Source organism: Cataglyphis hispanica, chromosome 11 (assembly GCF_021464435.1).
Source record: "Cataglyphis hispanica isolate Lineage 1 chromosome 11, ULB_Chis1_1.0, whole genome shotgun sequence".
NCBI classification, from domain to species: domain Eukaryota; kingdom Metazoa; phylum Arthropoda; class Insecta; order Hymenoptera; family Formicidae; genus Cataglyphis; species Cataglyphis hispanica.
This window is the reverse complement of record NC_065964.1, coordinates 612308-635092: the sequence shown is the minus strand read 5'-3', so window position 1 is coordinate 635092 and position 22785 is coordinate 612308. Positions and strand designations below refer to the sequence as shown.

General features: G+C 33.9%; 1 protein-coding gene across 2 annotated transcripts in view; it reads left to right on the top strand.

Moving 5' to 3' along the window:
- The window catches only part of LOC126852992 (proteoglycan Cow), a 335529-nt gene extending 313124 nt beyond the window's left edge, over positions 1-22405 (top strand). The window contains exons 9-10 of one of the 2 annotated variants that reach the window (XM_050598350.1): positions 11201-11427; positions 21324-22405. In XM_050598350.1, the coding sequence (XP_050454307.1) occupies positions 11201-11427; positions 21324-21454 (358 nt within the window). In that variant the 3' untranslated portion in view covers positions 21455-22405. Of the gene's footprint in view, positions 1-11200; positions 11428-11494; positions 11656-21323 lie in introns of those variants that run through there. The other variant, XM_050598351.1, reaches the window with a different exon arrangement.
- Positions 22406-22785: the final 380 nt, after the last annotated feature.

The following is a 22785-nucleotide window of genomic DNA, read 5'->3' as shown; positions in this document are numbered from 1 at the left end:
CTCCGCGATCAAAACCACATCATCCGCATATGCCAGTATAAATCCCACCTAACTTAACCCATCCCCATCCTCTTCTACTCATTACCTCTTCCATGTCCGTCGTTACCAAATTGAACAAGTGCGGGCTCAATGGGCACCCCTGCCTTACTCCCCTTCCTGTTGCCAAATCCTCACCCTTCCTCACCCTATTTCTAGCCTCCCTCAAAATCCTCACTCCATCTGATCAGCCCTTGCCTCACTCCCCTCTCTCTCATCGCTTCCATCCGAATTTCCTCCTATCCACCGAATCAAAAGCTGCTTTGAGATTTATGAAAAACGCCACTAATTTTCCTTTTTTCTTGCTCAACTGCTTATTCACTAAGTAATTCAGCACGAATATGTTGTCCATCGTCCCCAACCCTTCCAGAAACCCGTCTGATTCTGCAGTACCAATCCTTTTTTCTCCACCTCATCGCTCAATCTGCCTGCCAGCATCGAGGCGTACACCTTATAAAGCGTCGGAGTCAGCGACACTCCCCTATACTCCTCTCCTACCCCCTTCCTCTCCCCCTCCTCCTTCTTTAATATTGGCACAATCATCCCTCCTCCATCTATCCATCTCTTCCTTCCTATCCATTCCTCCATTCCATTCCTCCATTCCCTCCGTATTCCATATCCACCATTCCATCCACCTACCGCTTTGTTATCCTTCTATCTTCCAATCATTGACTTTATCTCATTCCTGCTTATGCTCTCCTCCTCATTCATCCTAAATCCTACCCTCTATCCATTCTCTGCCATCCATCCATCCCTCCATTCATTTCTTCATTCCATCCACTCCTTCATTCTTCCTATTCCATTCACCTGTCCTTCCATTCCCATTCCATTCCCTCCATCTTTCCCTTTCTTCCTTCTTTCCCTCTATTATATTTCCTTCATTTCCTTCATTTCCATCCCTCCTTCTCTCCACTCCTCAGTCTCTTCTTCTCAATCTTTCCTCCTTCATTCCTATCCCATCTCTCTTTCTTCTTACCCTCTTTGTTCCACCATCTCATCCTCTTGTCCTTTCCATCTCATCCACCATTTCCTCCATTCTCTTCCATCCACCTTTCTCGTCCACTCTTTCCTTCTAACCTTATCTTCCTCCCCCCCTTTCTCCCAAGTCTATGATTGGATAATGGTCGGGATCTATCCACCTCCATCCTCCATCTTCGTCCCCATCTATCCATTCCATTCCCCATTCCATCCATTCCCCCCTACATCTCCCTTCATTCATCCATTGAATATTATCCACCCACTTTCTATCCATCTCACTTCCTTTCCCTCCTTGTTAATTCTTTGTCCTTCGACCTTCTTCCACTCCTCCTCCTCTTCATGTCCTTTCTTATTCTCCCCCTCCACCTGTTCTTCCATTAAGCCCTTCCAATCCATTCTCTTCTTTCTTTCTTCTCTTCATCCATTCGTTCCATTCTTCCATCCTTCCTCCATCCCTCTACCTTCCATTCCTATCTTCACTTCCTATCCATCCATCTTCTATCTTCCTTCCTTCCTTCATTCCTTCCATTCCATTCCTTTCCCTCCATTCCTTCCATTCCATCCATCCTTTCCATCTCCATCCAATCCTTTCCATCCATTCCATCCATCCATCTCCACTTCCTCCATCTCTTCCCTTCCATTTCCTATCCCATTCCATTCCATCCATCTCCATCCATCCTTTCCATTCCATCCTTCCTCCTCCATCCATTCCATCCATTTCCTTACCTATCCATTCCCTTCTTCTTCCTTCCTTCCTTCCATCCCTTCCATCCATTCTCCTTCCTTCCAATCCTCCATCCTTTCCTTCCTACATTTCAAAAGTTTCTTCTTATTCCAAACCTCTTTTCTTTGGTCCTCATTTTCCATCCTTCCATCATTTCCTTCCCTCCACCTCTTTCCATCTCTCTCCATGCTCCATTCTTTCCACCACCCTTCTCTTCCTTCTTTCCTCTCCTTTATCCATTCCATTTCCTTCTTTCCTTCCTTCCTCTTTCCATTCCATTCCATCTCTTCTTCCTATTCCTTCTCCTCTTCCATATTCCTTCTCCTCCATTCCTTTCATCTTCCTTCCTCTCCTTCCATTTCCTTCCATCTCTTCCATCTCTCTTCCTTCCTTCCATCCTCCTTCATTCCTCCTCTTTCATTTCCCATTTCTTCCCTCCACCACCTCTTCATGCCTCTTCCATTTCATTCTACCTCCTCAACTTCCAACTTCCAGCTCTTCATCATGTGTTGTAACTCCCCTTCTCCCTCCATCCGTCCTAACTCCGCATCCTTCCCTATATCGGATTTTTTCCTGCTTCTTAATACTTCCTCTTCTCCCTTTCCCAACTCCGGCTCCTCTCTCTTCCTTTTCAGAAGCTCCTCTACATTTCCGTAGCTACCTCTTCTTTCTTTCCCTTCCTTCATGGCGAACTGCGCCATCTTGTTCTCCTGCACTCTCTATGCAAATTCCTATCTCTATCACTAACCGGCTCTACGCTCTCTGATCTATATGTTCTATGGCCTAACTGCTGCAATCCTACACCTCCTTTTATGCCCCTATATTTGCCCTTACACCTTCCTCCACTTTCCCCTTTCACCTCTCCACACTCTCTCACACCCACGCTTTCACACTATCACACTCACTCCTCTTCCACTCCTCACTTTATCACCCAATAGCTACCAAAACACATACGTCAATTTACCTCGAAGCACCCTACTCGACACCAGAAACGGAAGTCCTATATTTACTTAGTATATTTTACTTATTATATTTATTCCTTATCTTTTGAGTGTGTGTGAATGTGTGGTGTTTGAATGAAGAGGCAAAGAGAGAGAGAGAGAGAGTGTTATGGAATTTCCTCTATGACACACATAGAAGGAAGAAATTACTCCATAGAACTTCGATAGGAACGGCGACAAGATATTTACATCTCGGAACGAACCACGGGATTATGCTGTCGAGAAGGGCCTCCGATAATGCGTTCTGCAATTCCTCATGGTCCACCGGGCCTGACCCTATGCAGAAGACTCCATCGGGAAGTGAGTCGTAGATCGGAGGAAACTGGCCCAGTATCCAAAGCGGAACTGGACCTCGGACAACCTTTGTTGGTAGGGTTGCGGTTCCGGTTCGGATCGAGATGTGTCCTCGGTCTCTGAGGTTAATTCCTTCGGATTTAATCGGGAAGCCGGGGAGAGAGATGATTCGTCTTCGTTGTTGATATCCCGTAGTTCTTCAAGGGGATCTTCTTGGTGAAGGGAATGATGGGGGGAAGAATAGGAAAAGTCGCTTAAAATGATAATAGAGGGGGTGGGAGACTGTGATCTTGAGCGGGTAGAAAAAATTGGAGGAGAAGTAGCAGAAATCAGGGGAAGAGGAGTGTCAGGTGTACATTGACGTTAGTGTTAACGTTAGTATTTCTTATGACGTTAATTTCGATTGGTTCCGCCTGAGCCCGAGCCAAATTCTTCCTAAGCCGTCTATTCCGACGGTTACGCGCAACGTTTTACCGACGCACGGGAGGATCGCCTTCGGATAACTTCTTCCACTAAGGGAGGATATAATAATAATAATAATAAAAAGAAATAAAGAAAAGGTTCGGCAATATAAGAAAATCCGAAATAATTCTTGCGATTTGTTTAAAGAAGAGAAAATAATTTTAGTCTTGAATATTCACTATTTTAATCGTTAGATTTTAGAATGTGAAATGCTTGATTTTATACTTTTTTTTTCTAATAGATTTTTATTCAATGTAATATTTATTGATTTATATTAATTTGATATATATGTATTTAGGTTTTATATAAATAATTATGTGAGATAGAAGCCACGAAAAGATTAAATTAAATCAGGAGTAGCTCTGCGAAATGCGAACGACCCTAAGCGACTGATAAGAGAAGAGAAATATAGTACCGGAAGTTTGGGAAGTAGAAGAGAAATATAGTAATAATTCAATTTCGTTAATAATTCTAAATTGTTAATAATCGTAGTATTTCAAAATCATACGGTAAAAGTGGTTAGGTTGTTATACCCAAGAATTATTTTGAACTAATTAATCGAAGAATTTAAGCACTTACTATTTATAGAGTGCGATGATATTTGTCCTATAAAATATGGTTTGGCGGTAAACCTTGGCTCACAAGTTCGTCGGAAGGTTGAATCTTTCAGCACAATATTTCACTATAAAGTTCTTAGTTCTTTCACTGGATAGTTCTTAAAGTCTTTGTAAAAATTTTTAAAACACTTTGTAAAACATAAGATACACTATGATAAAATTTAAGGAAATATAACTCGGAGTACAGTCAGGAGATGGGTAATTTTTAACGAAGAAAAAATGTCAGAGAGAGTGTCGCGTTGTTCTGTCCGGCATTTATTAAGCCTTTTGTTCCTTCTCTCCATTGGTCTGTTAATCTATTTTAACTAATAATTTTTTCTAATCACGCCCTCCTGTTTTTCCTAGGGCGTTCCTTTAAGTTTTTAAATCGTAGGTATTGGTGAAGATCTTTGTTTATAAGACTGAGTTTTGACCAATGGAGAATTGTTGCTATCGAGTAAGGGTGAGGCTTTTGTTTTACGGATTGAGTCATGCCCAGTTCGCCATAATCAGCTAAGTTGACATTTTATTTAAGATTTATGTCAAACAGATAACGTAAGAAGGTGGTATGACAGGCGAGAACGCGGTGTCAAATGTTATTAGTTTTCAATATCATCTGTAGATCATTGTTTTGTGCCCTCCTTATTTTGTTTAGAATTCTTGAGTCTGATACTCGAATTTGAGCTCGAATATCTCGCTGTCTGTTTATCATTCGCATTCACATGATTTAAAATTTCAAGTGCTTGACTGTCTGTTATCGTTTGTTTAAAAATTCTCGAGCCTTCAGAGTGAGTTGTAACGTTTAAATTTATTGATCCGTTATATAGTTGACATAGTTGAGATTAGTCTTGCTTCCCAGATTTCGCCTGCTAATTTTTTCTGTCAGATGTAGACTAATTTTTAGAACGTAAATTTATGTTACTAACGAATTTTTATGTCACTAATGAAAGAAAACAATCGTGAAGTCTACCGGACGTAACACTGGGATTTTTCTCTTGTCTGCTGGCTAGTATATTGTAATATTGTGGGATACAGTTTCTAAATTCATGTTTTCAATAGTTTTGAAGAGGATTTTCTTTTAATTTAAATCTCTTCAGTTAATTTTGATTCCCAATATGATGTTTGGCAATGTTTGTTTATAATCGCTTGCTGTTAAAAATCATTTGTCTAATATCTTAAAAAATGTTTCAAATTGTTCCTTAGTGCATATTTACAAGGACAGTATATAGATGAGATGATGATTGTCCCAGTCCAATCTTTTACTTCTACACTGGTTGCTTGTAAGAAAACTTCACTATGTTTGGCTATTTCGTAATGCTTAATTGTTTTTAATGATAAGCAGTGCCATCATAAGCTGTTCCATCTAGATTCATTGTTTGCGAAATAAGTTGGAATATTAAAATGATGCTTGTTAGTGAGATGAGTTTCTGATATTAACATTAAATTTGTTTTGTAAGCATAAATAAATGATTTCAACTCGTTTATGATCCGTTATAATTCCATGTTGCTATTTTGAGTAATTGAGACATTATAGCATTATAGCGACAAGAGCTGTTAATATATTAAGTAAAATCCATTTTTTCTAGGTCCCTTCATCATATTCTTTAGATCAAGAATATTTGACTGCTGCACTTGCGCTAAGTTTAGCGAATTAGTGTTGGGTTGTTTTAAAAGTATTATTTCCTTTTTGTTTAGAATTGTGTGACGGGCCGCTTCACGAGCGATTGTGGATACGCGAACAGCGCAGTCGGGATCAGGGTTCGTGAAGAGTTGAGACACACGATCGATTAAGTTGTTCAGTTAAATCGTTTATTTGTCTTTAGCGGCAAATGTCAGTCACATATACAGATAGAAAGTATTTAAATCCACGATGTTGTGACGCGAAATGAGACGGGCGTGCCAGCATGTCGTTTGGCTCCATTGGTGGCGCGGGACGTGTGGGCCCACGGGCGCGTAGTGATGACGCGCCATATCTTGACGGCGCGGGCGCACTATTCTTAGCTCACACGTTATAATTGATTCGTGGCGCGGGATGCGCGGTATAGTACGGGCGGCGAGGCCGCCAGGCGCGATTATCAATACTTTTTGTGTATCGGAGTATCGGCGTGCGATCGGCTGTTAATTCGTGGCTGTACAATATATATAATTAGAAATGTAATTATCGCGTTTGTACAATTATCGCAGAGTGGTTACGTAACACGTACGTTAATCGCCGTACAATGGGTGTGATAGCGAATCGCTAGATGGTCGGCGTGAAGTGCAGCAAGCTACGATGCGTGTAAAGCGTCGGTGAGGGCGACGCGGTGAGGATCCCCAGATCCACGGGGATTAACGCGGAATTCGGATGGTAGGGCCGTAAGACCCGAGTATACTCGGAAAGAGCGGCGAACTCGTCCGCTCTCGGACTATACGGGATGGTTTAGTAAGATTCATAGGCGAACAGGTGTCGAGAATACTCGGCGGAGGATGCGAACTCGTCAACCTCCTGTGCACTGCTGGTCTAGCGATTGTGGAGCGGTTTTCTGGCTGGTTCTCAGAGCGTACGGCTCGAGACGGATCAGGTACCGATCTGATGGTGAGACAAGATCTCTCGGTCTTTTTATACCGTAGCGGGATCGCGTCGTAACGGCACCCCTCGGTGGTGGGGCAAACGACGCGGGATTTTTTGGTATCGAGCGCTCGGAACTTGTCGGGAGTGTCCAGCTTCGCTCGGTTAGCGGAGGCCGTATAACAGCCATATAATGGTACGATAAAAATAGAATGCTAAGCGCTTCTGCCTATGCCGGGCTGGTGCTCGCCGGGCAGCAGACTTCCAGCTGGCGACGTGTCGGGAACGATCAGGGGATGCATCGTTACAATTGGAAACATATTTCTTTGCAGATGTTTGAACACAATATATCCTTTATAATTTATTGGATGGTTACCTTCACATAGTACACATTTAATCATTATATCTGGATTTTTTTCTGACAGTGTATATTTGAATGGTTTCCAACACATTTGACATATCTTGCGTTGCGAAAAAAAACAAAAGGTTTTGTTCGACGTAGAATATGGATAAAGATTTCTTAATGCTTCTATGTTGGATATATATATATGTGACTATGTATCCATCGTTATTAATTTCTTGTTTTAGGACTTCTAGTAGAGATGTATATTTTTAATACAACTCTGAAATTTTTCTCATGTTTTAACTTATAGGTGTGAAATTCTATATTTCTTACTTGTAAGTCTTTGATTATTGTTGAGTATTTTTGGAGGATTTTTAATTGGATTTTTACTTGTTATCATCACTTTAATCTCATACTCATTTCTTGCAATGTCTTTCAGTAGAGTTAATGGAGTAATGGTTGCGATTTCTGCTACAAATATAAGTGAAGATTTTGTTGTTTTTACTTCCAGTTCTATTACATTTTCTTGTAAATCTTGATCTAATTTTTCGCATTTATTATATGTCGGTCCCTGAACTTTAAGCTAATAATCGATTTTTGAATATTTCTAACTTGTTTGAATGGTGTTAGGACTACCACGGAACCTTTTTTGGAAATTATGTCTTTCTTTGTTTTGATCTAATATATCTGCGTGCTGATCAGCAAGACTTTGTTTTCGTATCAAATTTCTTATAGAATTTGACCTAGATCTACCTTGGAAAAAATTTTAATAAATTTGTTGCAGCAAAATTTTATTGTTGCATTGTTTCCTACATTGAATGTTGGAAGTGGTTTTATCATTTATATCTGTTTATATTTTTTTATATAGTTTTTGTTAATATCATTCATCTTGTTCCCACAAATAGTAGAAATGAATTTAGTCGGTTGCCGCAGAACCTATATACAGCAAGAAGGCGTTTTAAATACAATGAGGTGATGCCCCAAGGTAATCGTTTGAGACTCTGTTATAAACTCAAGCCATTCACCCCTTGCATATACATCTTGAATTAGGTAGAAATCATCTTGTTTAGAGCATCTTCTTTGTCTGATTTCTAACCCTCAATCTGCTCAGCAAAGAAGATCAGTAGCTACGCTATCGCTGGTAACGATGATCTCGCGTGATCGCGAGATAATCACTACTAACTATCAAAAATTGCACCTTTTATGTCACATAAACAAAACGTACAAAAATCTCGTATTTTGAATTTTAATAATTAAAAAAATTAATAAGAAAATAATAAAAAACTAATAGAAAACAAAGTAGAAGGAGAACTTTAGGAATTCTATTTAAAAAAAAACTGAAATTATTGACCGTTTAGTTTTAAAAATACTACAATAAAAAGATTTTACGATATCATTTCATCTTTATTATTCACCAAAAGTTAAATAAAGACAGATGATGTTTGCGAACGTTGCGGCCAATTTGCGGTTAATTTGTAGGAATAGCGTACATGTCTAAAAGTTTTTAATCGGTAATCGTAGGTAGTCGGATGTTTTAACGTCGATTCAGATCTAATGCTAATGCGAAAGTATATTTATAAAAATAATATAGATATAGTCATAAAGAGATGAAAATGCAGGTAAATATATAAAATAAGAACGAAATAAGAAAGCGACGGCAAAAACAAACAGTAATAAAAAATTTACTTGCAAATATAACAGCCTTATTATCTGTTCGGGAGTCGACGCGATCGCCCGAATCTTTAGAAACGCTCAGAGATGAGCGAGAAGCTGTGTGTAACGTGAATCCCTAGATCCACTGGAGGACAAGGAGATGTTAGAAAATACGTGAGCGCAGATTGGTTTGAATAGTCGTTTTATTGATAATGATAGGAGCGAGCGACGGCATATACTCCTCGACTTCGACGGAAATCTTCAAAATGTCCTGTTAATTACTGCCTTTGACGCGGTTCGGAAATCTTGCAGAGGCTTCTTGCTAGAGGCTCTCTTGAGAACCGATATCTTGAACGTGGACGCTGGATGGTGTTTGGCGCGAGGCATAGGACATGCGCGATACGGTTAATGAGAGTCTACTCTCGGACTCCTCACTTACTTAAATCTCACAATATCTTAGCACTAAATAATTAACGAAGGCGATTTGGGATGTGACCAAATTGATCGTCGCGAGAATATGAACGCTATCAGATGCGAGACAATTCGGAACGTTTGAGACGAGTAAGCCTACTGAGTACGCGACACAAGCGAGAATAAGCGAAAAGAAAATTAGAACGATCGATGAATCTCGACCGGCTCGAATCGTCGTAGGCAGACTAAATCGACCGACCGCGGAAACTCGCGCTCTACTGATGGGAATAACAAGGTTTTTCGACATCGAACGTTCTAGAACCAGGTGTTTGTCACGGTTTTTCACTATAAGAATAACGCGATCACGTACCGAGCGGGTGACTGCGACGCTATTTGTTCTCGCTCGTATTTTGATTTTTGAGGTAATCGTTTGAATATAATGGTGATGTTCGCCGTTAATTTTAGAAGCGCATTTTAATGTTTCAATTTTGAATATTAACTATAAAGGATAGTTATGAAAATATAATAAATATACTTGCAGAAGTACAGTTTTATAATTTTTCATAAAAAAAATAGAATAATTGTTCATTCCCGGAGCTTTATCTATAAAAAATCTATAAAAAATCGTTATCACCATGCTGGTCTTTTTTCTTTCTAGAAAAATTTGTCTTTGATTTCTATAGTGTTTTAAAGATATTAAAAGTACTAATTTTTATTGATTTATATTATATTGTGCTCTATACAACTTGGCCTTATTCAATGCATTGTGCTATTATATCTAAACGTGTGTTTATTGATTACACCGTTCAATAAAAAATGACTTTTTTCGAACAACAAAAGGGGATTAGTTATTTCTTTTTATAGATTTTTGGATGTTAAACACGAATCCGGTTTTGAAATTGCTTCATCACGTCAGAATTTTGAGAAATTTGCAATTAAAGTAGTAAGAAAAGGCTATTTTCACGAACGACTTTGTCATATTATAGGTACAATTTTGTGACGTGCTAGAAAAGTTTTATTACAATCAAAATAAAATATGTTACTAAGACTTTCTTTAATCCTCAACAAGAATTTTTGGTGTTGGTTAATAAGATATTCATGATTAAATAGGGTGTATGGCAAAAGTTAGATATGACTTAGATCATTGATGATTTATCAAATAACTTTCAATTATGTTTATTTAAACGTAAAAGTTTTTTAGGTCTCTGAATACGAATCAAATATCAAAATTATCAAATTTAAAATGATAAACTTAAAATGTCAAAATTTAAATTTTTATAATATTGAATTTTGTCAAATCTTGGAAATATAGCATTTTTGAGAAAAATATTTTAAATAAAAATTGTAGGGTTGTAAATGACGCATTAAGTAGCAAACGTTAGTTTGACTTTAAATAGCATTATTAAAATCACGTAAAAATCATTTTCGAGTAATACTAATACTATACTTTTCAAGTTTTCTAACTGGGAAAGTACTTAATTATGAATCGTGCATGGTCCTTTTCCTACAATTTTTTTTTTTTTTTTGGTCGAGTTATATAATTTTGAAACAAGGTATTTGTATTTTGTTTTTAAATGATACTCGACAAAATATCATCACAAACAAAAAATTAAAACATTTTGAAGCCAAAAAAATCGCAGGAAAACTAAAAAAGAAAAGCACTTTATAGGTAAAATATTGTAGTTTATAGAATTTAACTTAAATTTTTTCAGAAAAAATTTTAACTACTGGGCTACAAAGTATCAATTTAAAAAATAAAAAATATGTTCTTTTTTGAAGCATAAAACAAAAAAAGTTAAATTTAAAAAAAATTGCTAACGTGTTAAAATTAAAACTTTAAGCTTTAAAATTCTTTTTTAATTTTTTATCTACGATGATTTTTCGCCGAATTTCAGCGGTTAGAAAATAACTCAATTATGAAAAGGATTCTATTTTTTTGACCGTATATAAAAATTTCGTACATCATTCTTCTTTACATATATATTATCTTTACTATCGATGCTATTATCAATCTTATTCATATAACTAAATATTTATATTTAATACGACAATAATTTAAATGTTATGATATCGTTAGTCTATCAAATTAAAAATACCAAGATATTTCTAAACAATTAGAATAAAATAAAATACATATTTGACACATATTTGCAGCGATATTTTCATAAGCGGATCTGAGTGGTGTGGATGTTTCTCCAAGGCCGAACGTCCATGTACCGCTGTGCGCAGACGATCATCACCGGATTCTGCACCTATTTGCGATTCACGAGGATATTATCGTAGCACTCAGTGTCATCATGGTCTTGGTCTTTGTTGGTGCGTCGATCCTCACGGGGTTGAATTTGCTGGTACCAGAATGCGTGGTGCAAAGCCTGATTGCGGTATGTTTTATATTACTATATTTCGACGATAAAATTATTAAAATAAAATAAATATAAATGTTCTCAGAATATATCGAGAAAATAATAAAACAAGTGAGGTTGAGTTCAGTCGACAGACTGCGCACATAGGCTTCAACATTGAGTGTTTCATCGTTCATTGATCTTACCAGCCCGACAGAATACTATTATAAGTTTGGGACACCCCCTCTATCTCGAGAACCCCTACACATAGAGATCTATGTGGCTTTGAACTTCATTCGGCGAGATCTTTCTAACAACATTCCAACCATCTTCCTAGCACTAGTGATTTCTGAGTTGAAAGTTACAACAGACGGACAAACAGAGCGTAGATATAAAGCTTCCCAGAGAGCTACGCTCGATGCTGAAGCCTAAAACAAGTAATATAATCCTTACAATACCTTTTAAAAAGCGTGAATATAAAACATTATTGCACATTTAAGTATTAAATGTGGTGTTCAATAGTGCAAATATTAAATATAATGATATTTTTTATTAAAAATTAAAATAATTTATCTTGTATTAAAATTTGATTATATGTTACATGTTCTTGCCATAATTTTTTAAGTTTTAAAGTAAAATTTCTTAATAATATACATGGTGTTCTAGGTCAAATCAATGAAGATCTTATAGAAAATTGAATTTGGGATAAAAAAGTTTCCATAAATATAAGTCCTTTAACGCTTTGTTAAAAAATTATAGTTAATGAACTTCAAAAAATCACATTTTTTTATGATTTTCAAAAATAATTTCAAAACCTACCCCTTCATCCATTTAAAAAAAAATAAAATAAATCTGATGAGTAATTAAATAATAAACTAAATTACACAAATTTTATTTAGTCCTGAAAAAATCAGGAACTTGAAAAAACCATCTTTCGATAGTGTTTGTATAACACTAAATTTGTAGTGCAAATATTGCAAATGCAAACATAAGAATGTTATTATTAAATTTTGATCATAAATCATAACTAATTACATACAGAGAGTTTATTAATTATAACTTTTTAACGAAACGTTTTTGGACCTATGTTAGGAACTTTTTTGTTTTAAATTCAATTTTTTATAAGAGCCTGAAATTTTATTGACCTAATCTGGAATACCATGTATATAGCATTATTTAAAATTATATTATACAAGGTGGATCATTTAATCAATCCACGCGTATATCTCGAAAAATACAGAAAAGTGTTTCATGGATTGAAGGAGACCACATGATGAAAATGTGGACTTGACCTTGAGTGACCTTTTCAAGGCCAGAATGTGATCGATATTTTCTTAAACGGAATCCTCCTTATTGTATATTCTTGTAGTCGTTATCGAAATATTTTCAAAATACTAAGTATATATAAAGTATATTTTTAAGTGTTTTTCGAATTATTTTATACCTTAATCTGACATGTTTTGATATAAAACATAAAATATCTCGTAAAATATTTAGTTTTCGATAATATTACCGTAATACTTTTGTACAGAATAATGAGATGAATCAATTAGTGTAAAGAAAATAATTGTTTTTAAAAGAAGTATGTAATTATTTACAATGTATCTTTTTATAATTATTTGTTTTTTTTACAATTGATTCATTTCATTACATAAAAGTATTACGATAAAATTATCGAAAACTCAATATTTTACGAGATATTTTACATTTTATATCTAAATATGTCAAATTAAAATATAAAGCAATACAAAAAGTACATTATTATAGTGTTCTGAAAATGTCTTGACAAGGGCTACAAGAACATGCATTAAAAAATTGGGATTTCGTTTAAGAAAACATTGATCACATTAACTTGGCCATGTAAAGGTTACTCAATATCAAGTTCATATTTTGATCATGTAGCCGCCTTCAAACCATGCAGCTTTTGTCTGAAACATTTTTCCATATCTTCCATATTTTTTGAGATAATCACATAAATTTCTTAAAATATCCATCCTATATACATATATTATATGTATTATATAAATTATATTATATTACATATTATTTAATTATAAGGATAAAATTCCGGAAATGATAAACCTCTGATTGCGCTGAAATCTTAACCGAAGCTTGTCCTTGACTTGAATATAAAACACCTTGAGAATTTATCACCGATGAGGTCCCGTTTGTACCCAATGCCCCCTCAAAGTTCCAAACATTTTTACTGCACATTTCCGAAAATATTAATTTTAGAGAAAAAAGTTAGAGACAAAAAATAAAGCCCTTAAAAAACTCTACAAAAAAAGTTATATACATTTTTCACATAAATCTATTATTTTAGAAGTTATATGATAAAATAATAATTTTAACTTTACGCTATCGTGTTAATACAATGTATCAGATCTTCATAGAGAAATATATTAATAGATTTTCTTCAGTTGTAGATTCCTAAATCAATTTCTTCTTGTAAACCCATGTGGAACTACCTCACTTCACATTAAAACGTGTATGCGTGGAAACAGTATTCCGCCCCCCTCCACCCCTGCGGGAGGGCTCCACTACTATTAAAATTAGACACATTGGTTTGGATTGAACCTCGCTTCGCGTGAAAACTTGTAAATATGGAATCTTACTTCGCATTAAAAAGTATATGCGTGGAGACAGTGTATATAAACACCAAAGCGTTAAAATTATTATTTTATCACATAACTTCCAAAATAATGGGTTTATGTAAAAAATGTATATAACCTTTTTTGTTCAGTTTTTTAATAGTTTCATTTTTTGTTTGAAATTTTTTTGTCTAAAATTATTATTTTCGAAGATATATAACAAAAATGTTTGGAATTCTGAGAGAGCATAGGGGTCTCGTCGCCAAAAAGCCTCAAGATGCTTTATACTCAAGTCAAAGACAAGCTTTGGTTAAAATTTCAGCGCAATCGGAAGTTTATCGTTTTCAGAACTGTACCCTTATTTAAAATTAATATATTTTGTTGAAATAAAATTTATTCTTTAAAAATAGAGATAAATTAATTTCAATTATCTCTTATACATCGTCGCATACAAATTATTCGCATACTTTTATTTCTATTAAATATATAACTATTTTTAAATATATAACTATTTTATTTTTTGAAAAATAATAGCATGTATCATTCACTAAATGCTATTATTAATGATATTATATTCTATTGGGTCAGTCAAAAAGTTAAATTTGATTTTTGTATCAAATTTAACTTTATTTTGTATAATAAAAAATAACTTATTCATCAATTAAATTGTCTTCGATGTTGTCTATAATCCTTTGTCAGCTTTTCAAGAGCATTCATATATTTTTATTGTAAAAAATAATCGATTTATCGATTTGTTGAAAAAAATAAAAACATAAATTTTTAATTCTAAAAGAATGCAAAAAATTTAATCTGAAAGTATATAAATGTTTAAATTATTTTGTAATGACTAAAATAAATGATAGCCAGAAAAAATAATATTCAGAGATTATAAAAGATAGCAGATACAATACAGCAGATTTAAGTTGGGATGGACTTAAATTCATGTTTGATCTGCATTGAAATATAAAATTTGTAGTTAAAGATGACTTTTCCGATTGATCAAAATTAATCACTTTTTTTATTACTTTCTTTATTTTGTTTAATTGTTTACAATATTTATCAAAGTTGATCGTTTGACAACTCATAAAAGATCATATCTTTGCAATCTTACAGACAATATTATTTTGTAAAAATACACATCAATATCTTTTGTTATGCCTGTAACAGGTAAGGAAAGAATTTTGAAGTTTATTACCAAAAGATTTACTAAAGACTTTTGTAAGAACAAAATATATATTTGTCGTGAAGTTTAAAACTATTATTTTTTTTAAGTCAAATATGCGCATTTTGATAGTTTTTACTTGATCTTCACACTATGTCGTTGTCTCGTGCGAATACTTTTAATTATACAATACATGCGGTACGTACGCGTAATAATTGATTTTTGTGATTCAATTAATTAAACCGATCATTATTTGCTTATATCTTATTTCATCGAGAGCGAGAGGTGTTATGATCTTGATCGTAATATATCGTATTCCACTTTTGGTTTCTATTGTTATATAGTTGCTCTAATTTGATTGTTATTTCATTTTCTTCTACAAATTTAACTGTGAGTTGCTTTCACTTTGTCACATTTTACTAAATATATTTTGATATTTTATCTTTAGAAAGTTTATGTTACATTTTAATATTTTTAACATCATTTCGCAATTTAATATTTCTCAATCTACTTTATTGTCCACTTTTATTGATTTACTCTTTTTTAATCTTTTCTATTAACGTTTCATACATTTATTTAATATTGTGTAAATGGTCGGTTACGATACTTTTGTTTTGGCCAAGTTCATTTATTTATTTATATGATATTGACTTGTCTGTTTTCGTTGAACATTCTTGTATTCAATCACCATTGAGTATGTTTCGTATCACCAATCAGTTCAAAAATCTTTATTCAATCGATCGAGTAAAAGGAACCAAGTAAAGAATTGACAATAAAAATTATTTATTGTCAATTCCTTATTTGGTCCCGATTATTTTGTTCTATGCATATGTAATATTCAAACATTGAGCTTTAAAACTATTTTATTTAAAAGTCAAATATATAGACATTATTTTTTTATTTTATAAATAAAGGATAAGTAGTAAATGTGATGTAGTAGGAAAGCAGCAAGAAAAAAGCGTAAGAACTTAGAAGCTAAAAAGGTAAGAATAAGAATATATAATTTAAGAATAGAATTTTCGGCCGTATTTTGTACTTAGTGAAAGTTACAATCAAGAGAGAAAGAGAAATTACGATTATCATCTTTATATTCAATTCATATCATATATCGAAAATTATAAAGAAATAAAAGAAACATAAAAGTAAATATTCAGATTAACTTGCACTTCACGGATCATTCATTTTCATTTTCACACATATACAAGGTGACCAATAGGATTGTGTCAAAAGTAAACGGTTATATTTTTTTTCCTCGATTTCGGCGGTCATTTAACTGATTAGGTTCCGATGTAAGGGTCTGGCAATTTCATTTGAGCCATTGTCCAAGTTGACGTGCGACTATCAGAATGAACGCGCTAAGCATCGAAGAAAAGATCATTTTTATCGAGTGTTTTTAGAGTACAGACAAAAACTATACTGAAACATATCGTGGATTCCGTAAATATGGATCTAAAAGTTTCACGCAAAACTATACAAAAGATATGTTTCTTTCCTGAAATCGCACTATAACCCATTTAATCTACACATTATGTTGTAATCTCTGAGATTCTGAGATTTAAGTAATCTGAGATTTTATTCTGTTTTTGATATTTTTTGCAGGGTTATCGATAATTTTAATATGTGTGGCATTTTGAATGATCGTAGACATCATTTATCCGACCATCTCTTACCGTTACAATAAATGAAATAATTGATGAATTGATTCCAGCCATGTTAAACAACGTATTTGAAAGTTTTTGAAAACAGTTGCAATCTTACACCGATTCTGATGAAAAAACAATTTGAAAACATATACTATTAGTTCATGCGCGCAAGTTAACTTTTCTTGCTTTTTTAATAATGTATTTTTAAATTATTAAAATATTATATATTTGTTCCATACCTAAGTATATGTAATAAAATTTAACAAGTCTTCTCTGCAAAATGGCGTTTCATTCATTTTGTTCAGCCTACGTGTTGCGCAGTAATAATTACTTTTGACACAATCCTAATTGTCATCCTGTATATTGTAATGCTAAAGAAAACAGAACAATAGCAAGTTTTATAAAACGCTTTAGTTCAAAAGTAATTTTATTAGAGAGAGGATTAATACATTATTAGAACTCAATGCAAATAAAAATCTTCTAATATTGCTTGTAATAATATTGAAAAAAATATTTTTAACGGGAATATCTTAATCTGAAACAACTCTTAAATACATGCTGCAAGAAAATGGCAGAAATGCTGATGAAATTTTATTTTATCAATCAAGAACTACAATTTGAGCCATAATTTTCAACGTTTGTTTCTACAAAATTAAGTTCAAAACTTTTTTATTTGTAAAAGCCTTTAATTACTATAACTTTTTTACATTACTAAAACAACAAAGGAATATTTATAGAAAATAGCTCCTATGACGAGCACTGAAATCCCTGTCTAAATATATGACATCTTTTAACTTATAATAATATTAGCTCAAAAATATAAGCATTTTAATTTTTTATTTATCACATTGTATTATTAGATGAAAATTATAATAAACAATAATAAATTATATTTCCCTTGAATTGTATTTTCCTTACCTTCATTGATGCAAATTGATCTACGATGTGCTCAAAGTCAATTTTTTCAGTGTCCTCTCTTTCTATTCTATAGCAGAGCAAGATTACAGTCTATCTTGGATGACTTTAGTTCTCAAATACGAAAGTATTAATTTTAACTTGCTAAATGATCTTTCACAGCTGGTAATAGAAACTACGATGGTTAACATTATTTGAATAATAATCTGAAGATTGAAGAAAACGCTCTCATCTCCATATTGCACAATAATGGCGATAAGTTTTCAAGTCTTAATATTTTCATATTGGCCCGATTTGATAGCAATATTCTGCAATCCAAAATTTTTTTGTATAGCTGTTCTCCATCAATATCACAGTTGTAGAAATCGCCTAAATTTTCGTATTTCATCTTTAGATTTCTACTGGCGCCATCGTAACATAGTCCCTCGATATCGAGAAGCAATCTAAACTTGGCTTCAATGTCATGGAAACGAATAAACCTTTCGTCCATTTCTTTGTAAAGACGATCAAGTGTTCCTTTCATGACTCTTTCCATTTCTTTCGGAACTATTGATCATCTCGAGTTTTTACCAGTCTTTTCTTTTGTCTTTGATGTCTTTCATCTTTAATATTCCACTTTTTTGACAGAGATCAAGTTCTTCTTCGAATGACTCACCGACTAACATTTTTCTTTCATCATCAAAATGGTCTCAGAAGGCTTTCAAATTCAGGCAGCATCGTAAAAATTCATATTAAGATTCTACTGTGATTCTCTTTTGGACACGATCAATACTTTGTTCCAAAATCCTAATAAAGTTAAAAATATCGTAATTCATGTGATTATACAGCCAGCCTTTGTTGTTATCTAAATAAAATTCTATAGATGATCATCCAGATAAAATTTTGGCGTTATTTTATCTTTATAGGTAATAAAATCTTTATAGATAATATCTTTAGAGATAATAAAAATATGTATTATCTATATGTGCATTTATTGTTAGATGAAAAAAAGTGTTATTTTTACTAAATTGTCTAGGATAACATTCAGATAATTTGGTCTAATGTAGTAGAAATGTGTAAAATATTGAAATATTGGGAATTTCTCAACATAAAACACACGTAAACATGATGTCACACAATTGTTTATCAAATAGAAATATTTTTGAAACTTTAAAAATTTTCTATTCTCGTACGAGTTTGTCGGATGCGTCGAGTTGGTTATTAAGTAAAGAATTTCCAGGGTTTCCGGAAACAATTTTGGAGACCATAAAAATGGACTCTATCCAACAGCACATACAAAATGAAGTGCGTATATATTAAATCCATCAATAGAATCAGCAAAAAAAAGAAAGAGCTAAAGCGTGAAACTCATAGACATATAAGATAGACTCAATGTACAAGTCCTTAACAGAAAAAACAAACAGGCAAAACAGAGGAAAATTTTCTTTCTTTATCTGCGCAAGTAGGATGCGTAGTCGTCTCTTAACTTTTGACAGATACTGACTTATGGAAAAATTTATTTTCTTTCTCGCCAGGCTTCTTCCAATAATCACATACATTGTATGTCTTTATTTTTTCTTCAATGTTTAGGATAATATTTTTATACAATTATCCACGATATTTGACGATATTTTCAGGTTATTTGCAATTGCCGGCATGTCGGCCATTGCTGTCATTAATGATGCGCATTTGCTGCGCGGCAGAAAAGGACGGAGATTCTCCAATGTTGTGCCTTTTTCTCCTTTCTGCCAAACCTAACTTTCCATATGGCTCTATCTTATACATTATGTAGCTGCCATCTCTCCCTCTCTCCTCTCCCTCCCTCTCTCTCCCTCTCCTCTCCTCTCCCTCCCCACCCCTCCCTCCCCTCCCTCTCCCTCTCCCTCCCCCTCTCCCCTCCCCCTCTCTCTCCCTCTCTCCCTTTCTCCCTCTCTCCCTCCCTCTCTCTCACTCTCTCTCACCCTCTCTCTCTCTCTCTCTCTCTCTCTCTCTCATTTATCATATATAAAAGATTTGCACAAAGAATAATCAAACATAAATAGTGTGAATGCCCCTTGATGGACAAAATCGCTTTGCGTGCGAGCATACGTATGTGATTCTGAAACTTATCCGGGAAAAAAAAACTTACAATTGCTATATACGAATATCATTTCTCAGGATTGACAGCACCAATCTTATTTAAACTAGTCGCAATCGAAAGCTTGCGTTCACATTATACCATAAAGTGTAGTTAGATTTTTGATTACGGCTCTAGTTTCTGAGATATTTTAATCGAAAGTATTATAGACATAAAACTCCGAATAAGCTACTTGGTAGCGCCGCGGTCCTTGTACATAGGCAAAACTCTTGACGAGCCAGACAGATTTCTTTTATAATTGGCGTTTTTTTTATGAACTTGGCGTCGCGACGTTACCGCGTCGCTTGATTTAACAACTATGTGTAAGTCGTATATAGTTTCTAAGATACTACTTTAAAGTATACCTAGTATTAAGGACTTATAATACTTTTACAAAAACGAATCCAATGACCTTGATTTTGACATATGTTATCAAGAGTACTATCTTATTTTCCAAAAAGTTCTAAGCATCGCTTGTTGTTTATTAAAAAAGTTATTAACAAAAGAATTATTTCTGTTCATTATTTCAATGATGAAGCAATTTCGGCCAAATGGTCATAGAAATATTTATTCATACTTTTTATTCACGCATACGCTCACGAAGTTTTAAAATATACTTATGACTCACTCATACATATATGTATAAACAAATTAAAAATTATATTATTATATTTATATTAAATTGAACTTTACAATATAAATAAGCAATAAACAAACGATTTTTATTCATTCCTGAATATGTCATTTATCTAACGATTTAAGAATGATCAATTCAATACCTGAAGATTTTGTGTTAAAGTTGTAAGAAATTAAACAAATAGAAATTAAACAAATAGAAGTAGTCATTGTACATTCTTTAACCGCTCTTTGCAAATTTTATATAATTCTCATGACTAAAATTCAAATACAAGCTAGATCATAGTGCCTGTCGCATAGTAGTAAACAAATGAACTAGCGGCTGAATACTGTTTTTTGTAAAGTTTTTGAAATGTTTCATGTAACATTTCTCATGAAATATTACATTGATATATTCCTGTAATGTCTCTACAATATTGCATTACAATTTGTAAAATTGTAACATTGCCGCAATGTAATTGAAATGTTCCGTGCTATATAAGCAATGAGATCTGTCAATTGTCAGTTAACAGAATAATGAGAGGACATAGATAATATTTGCATTGAGCTAAATTAATTGGCGGCGGTCTATAATACAATGAGTAGCATATTTGCAAGCTAAAAGGGGACATTTTAAATAATTATTATGATTTAGATTAATATGATTAAAAGACAATCACATAAAAATTATAAATGTCTGTTATTTTTTGTTCGTTACAATAATAATAAAATTATTTAGATCTTGACAACTAAGCTAAATTGATCTATAGTGTACATGAACTTTATTGCTTAGACTGAGTTGCAGAATAATGTAATGCATTATAAATGTTTATTGGTTTCCTCGCGAAATATCTTGTATGTATTCGTTTTGTGAAACATGCACTTAATCTCAGAATAAATAAATTGCTTTACAGACACGATTGTAAACAAGATCAGCAGCGGTGGACTCAAGACCAATAATGTAGATCTCGATGATGATGAAGATGATGATACCGATTCTGCTCAAGATCTTGAAGGCTCGGCTGATCAACCTCTAGATTTTTAGATGCATTACCTATACATTCTCGAGGAGGCGGCAAGTAATAGAAGTACAGCATCTTAATCGCAAAATAAAATAAAAGCAAAAATCAACTTACCATTAAAGAAGAATGATGTACGCATTCAGTCTACGTCGTCCACTATCTTCGTAAATAGCCGTTGTAATCGGAATATCCTCCATATAATCATCGGGCCATCTGTCGATCCTATCGAGATCCACACATGATAAACGAAATGTAAGCCTAAATGAGTTCCGAGAACAACGAAAAACACGACGATCATTAATTATGAGAAGATCGGATCTAAAACGTGTTGCACAGAACAAATAACGATCATTGTTGAATTTTAATGACTTCAATCTTTCTTTATTCTAGTTAAAAAATCTCAACATCATCAACATTAATGTAGAAAATGTCTCCCATAAAAGCCGTTGCATAATTGCGCACACATTCCGTAAGCGGCATTTGCAAACTACGAGTCTACGCAAGTCATAGATCTTATATATACATATACATATATACAAGGTGTCCCATAATTCGCGGATCACCTCTCGTGTCCATATAAAGCATGTTAAACTGGATAGGAAAGTCCTCTACCGTTTTGCGATTTTCACGATAATTAATAAGAAATTAATTAAAAAAGTAGGGCAATCCGCGCCTTGTACAAGCGCGCGACGAGAAGAGACATCCTACTGTAATGTGATACTAGGCGTGTGGTGAAACGGTGAGGGGAGTGTTCTACATGCTCGTACGTAACCATCGTAAAGCGTCCATCCCTCCGCTTCGCCGAGCGTCTAGTATCACGTTATATTAGGACGTCTCTTTTCGCCGCGCGCTTATGCAAAGCGCGGATTAGCCTATCTTTTTAAATTAATTTCTTATTAATTGTCGTGAAAATCGTAAAACGGTAGAGGACTTTACTATCCAGTTTAACATGTTTTATATGCACATGAGAAATGATCCGCGACTTAGGGGATACCCTGTATATATATATATATATATATATATATATATATATATATATATATATATATATATAAGAGGTAGGACAGGAAAAGAGGGGGAACACAAGAAGACGAAAAATGGTTAGGTGAAGAGAAGGAGAGAGAGAGGACAGGAGGGGTAATGTATACTTTTCTTTGATAGGTTCGATCGGGCCTGTATTCAATCGGGTCCGTGTCCGATCATAACGGTATCTAATTGCCATATGTGTCCGATCACAACTGTGTCCGATTGGGTTTGTATCCGATCAAGACTGTGTCTGATCGAACTTGTCCGATCAGATCTGTGTCTGATTGGGAAATATTGTTGTGTCCGATCTGTAATGTGCGATCGGGCC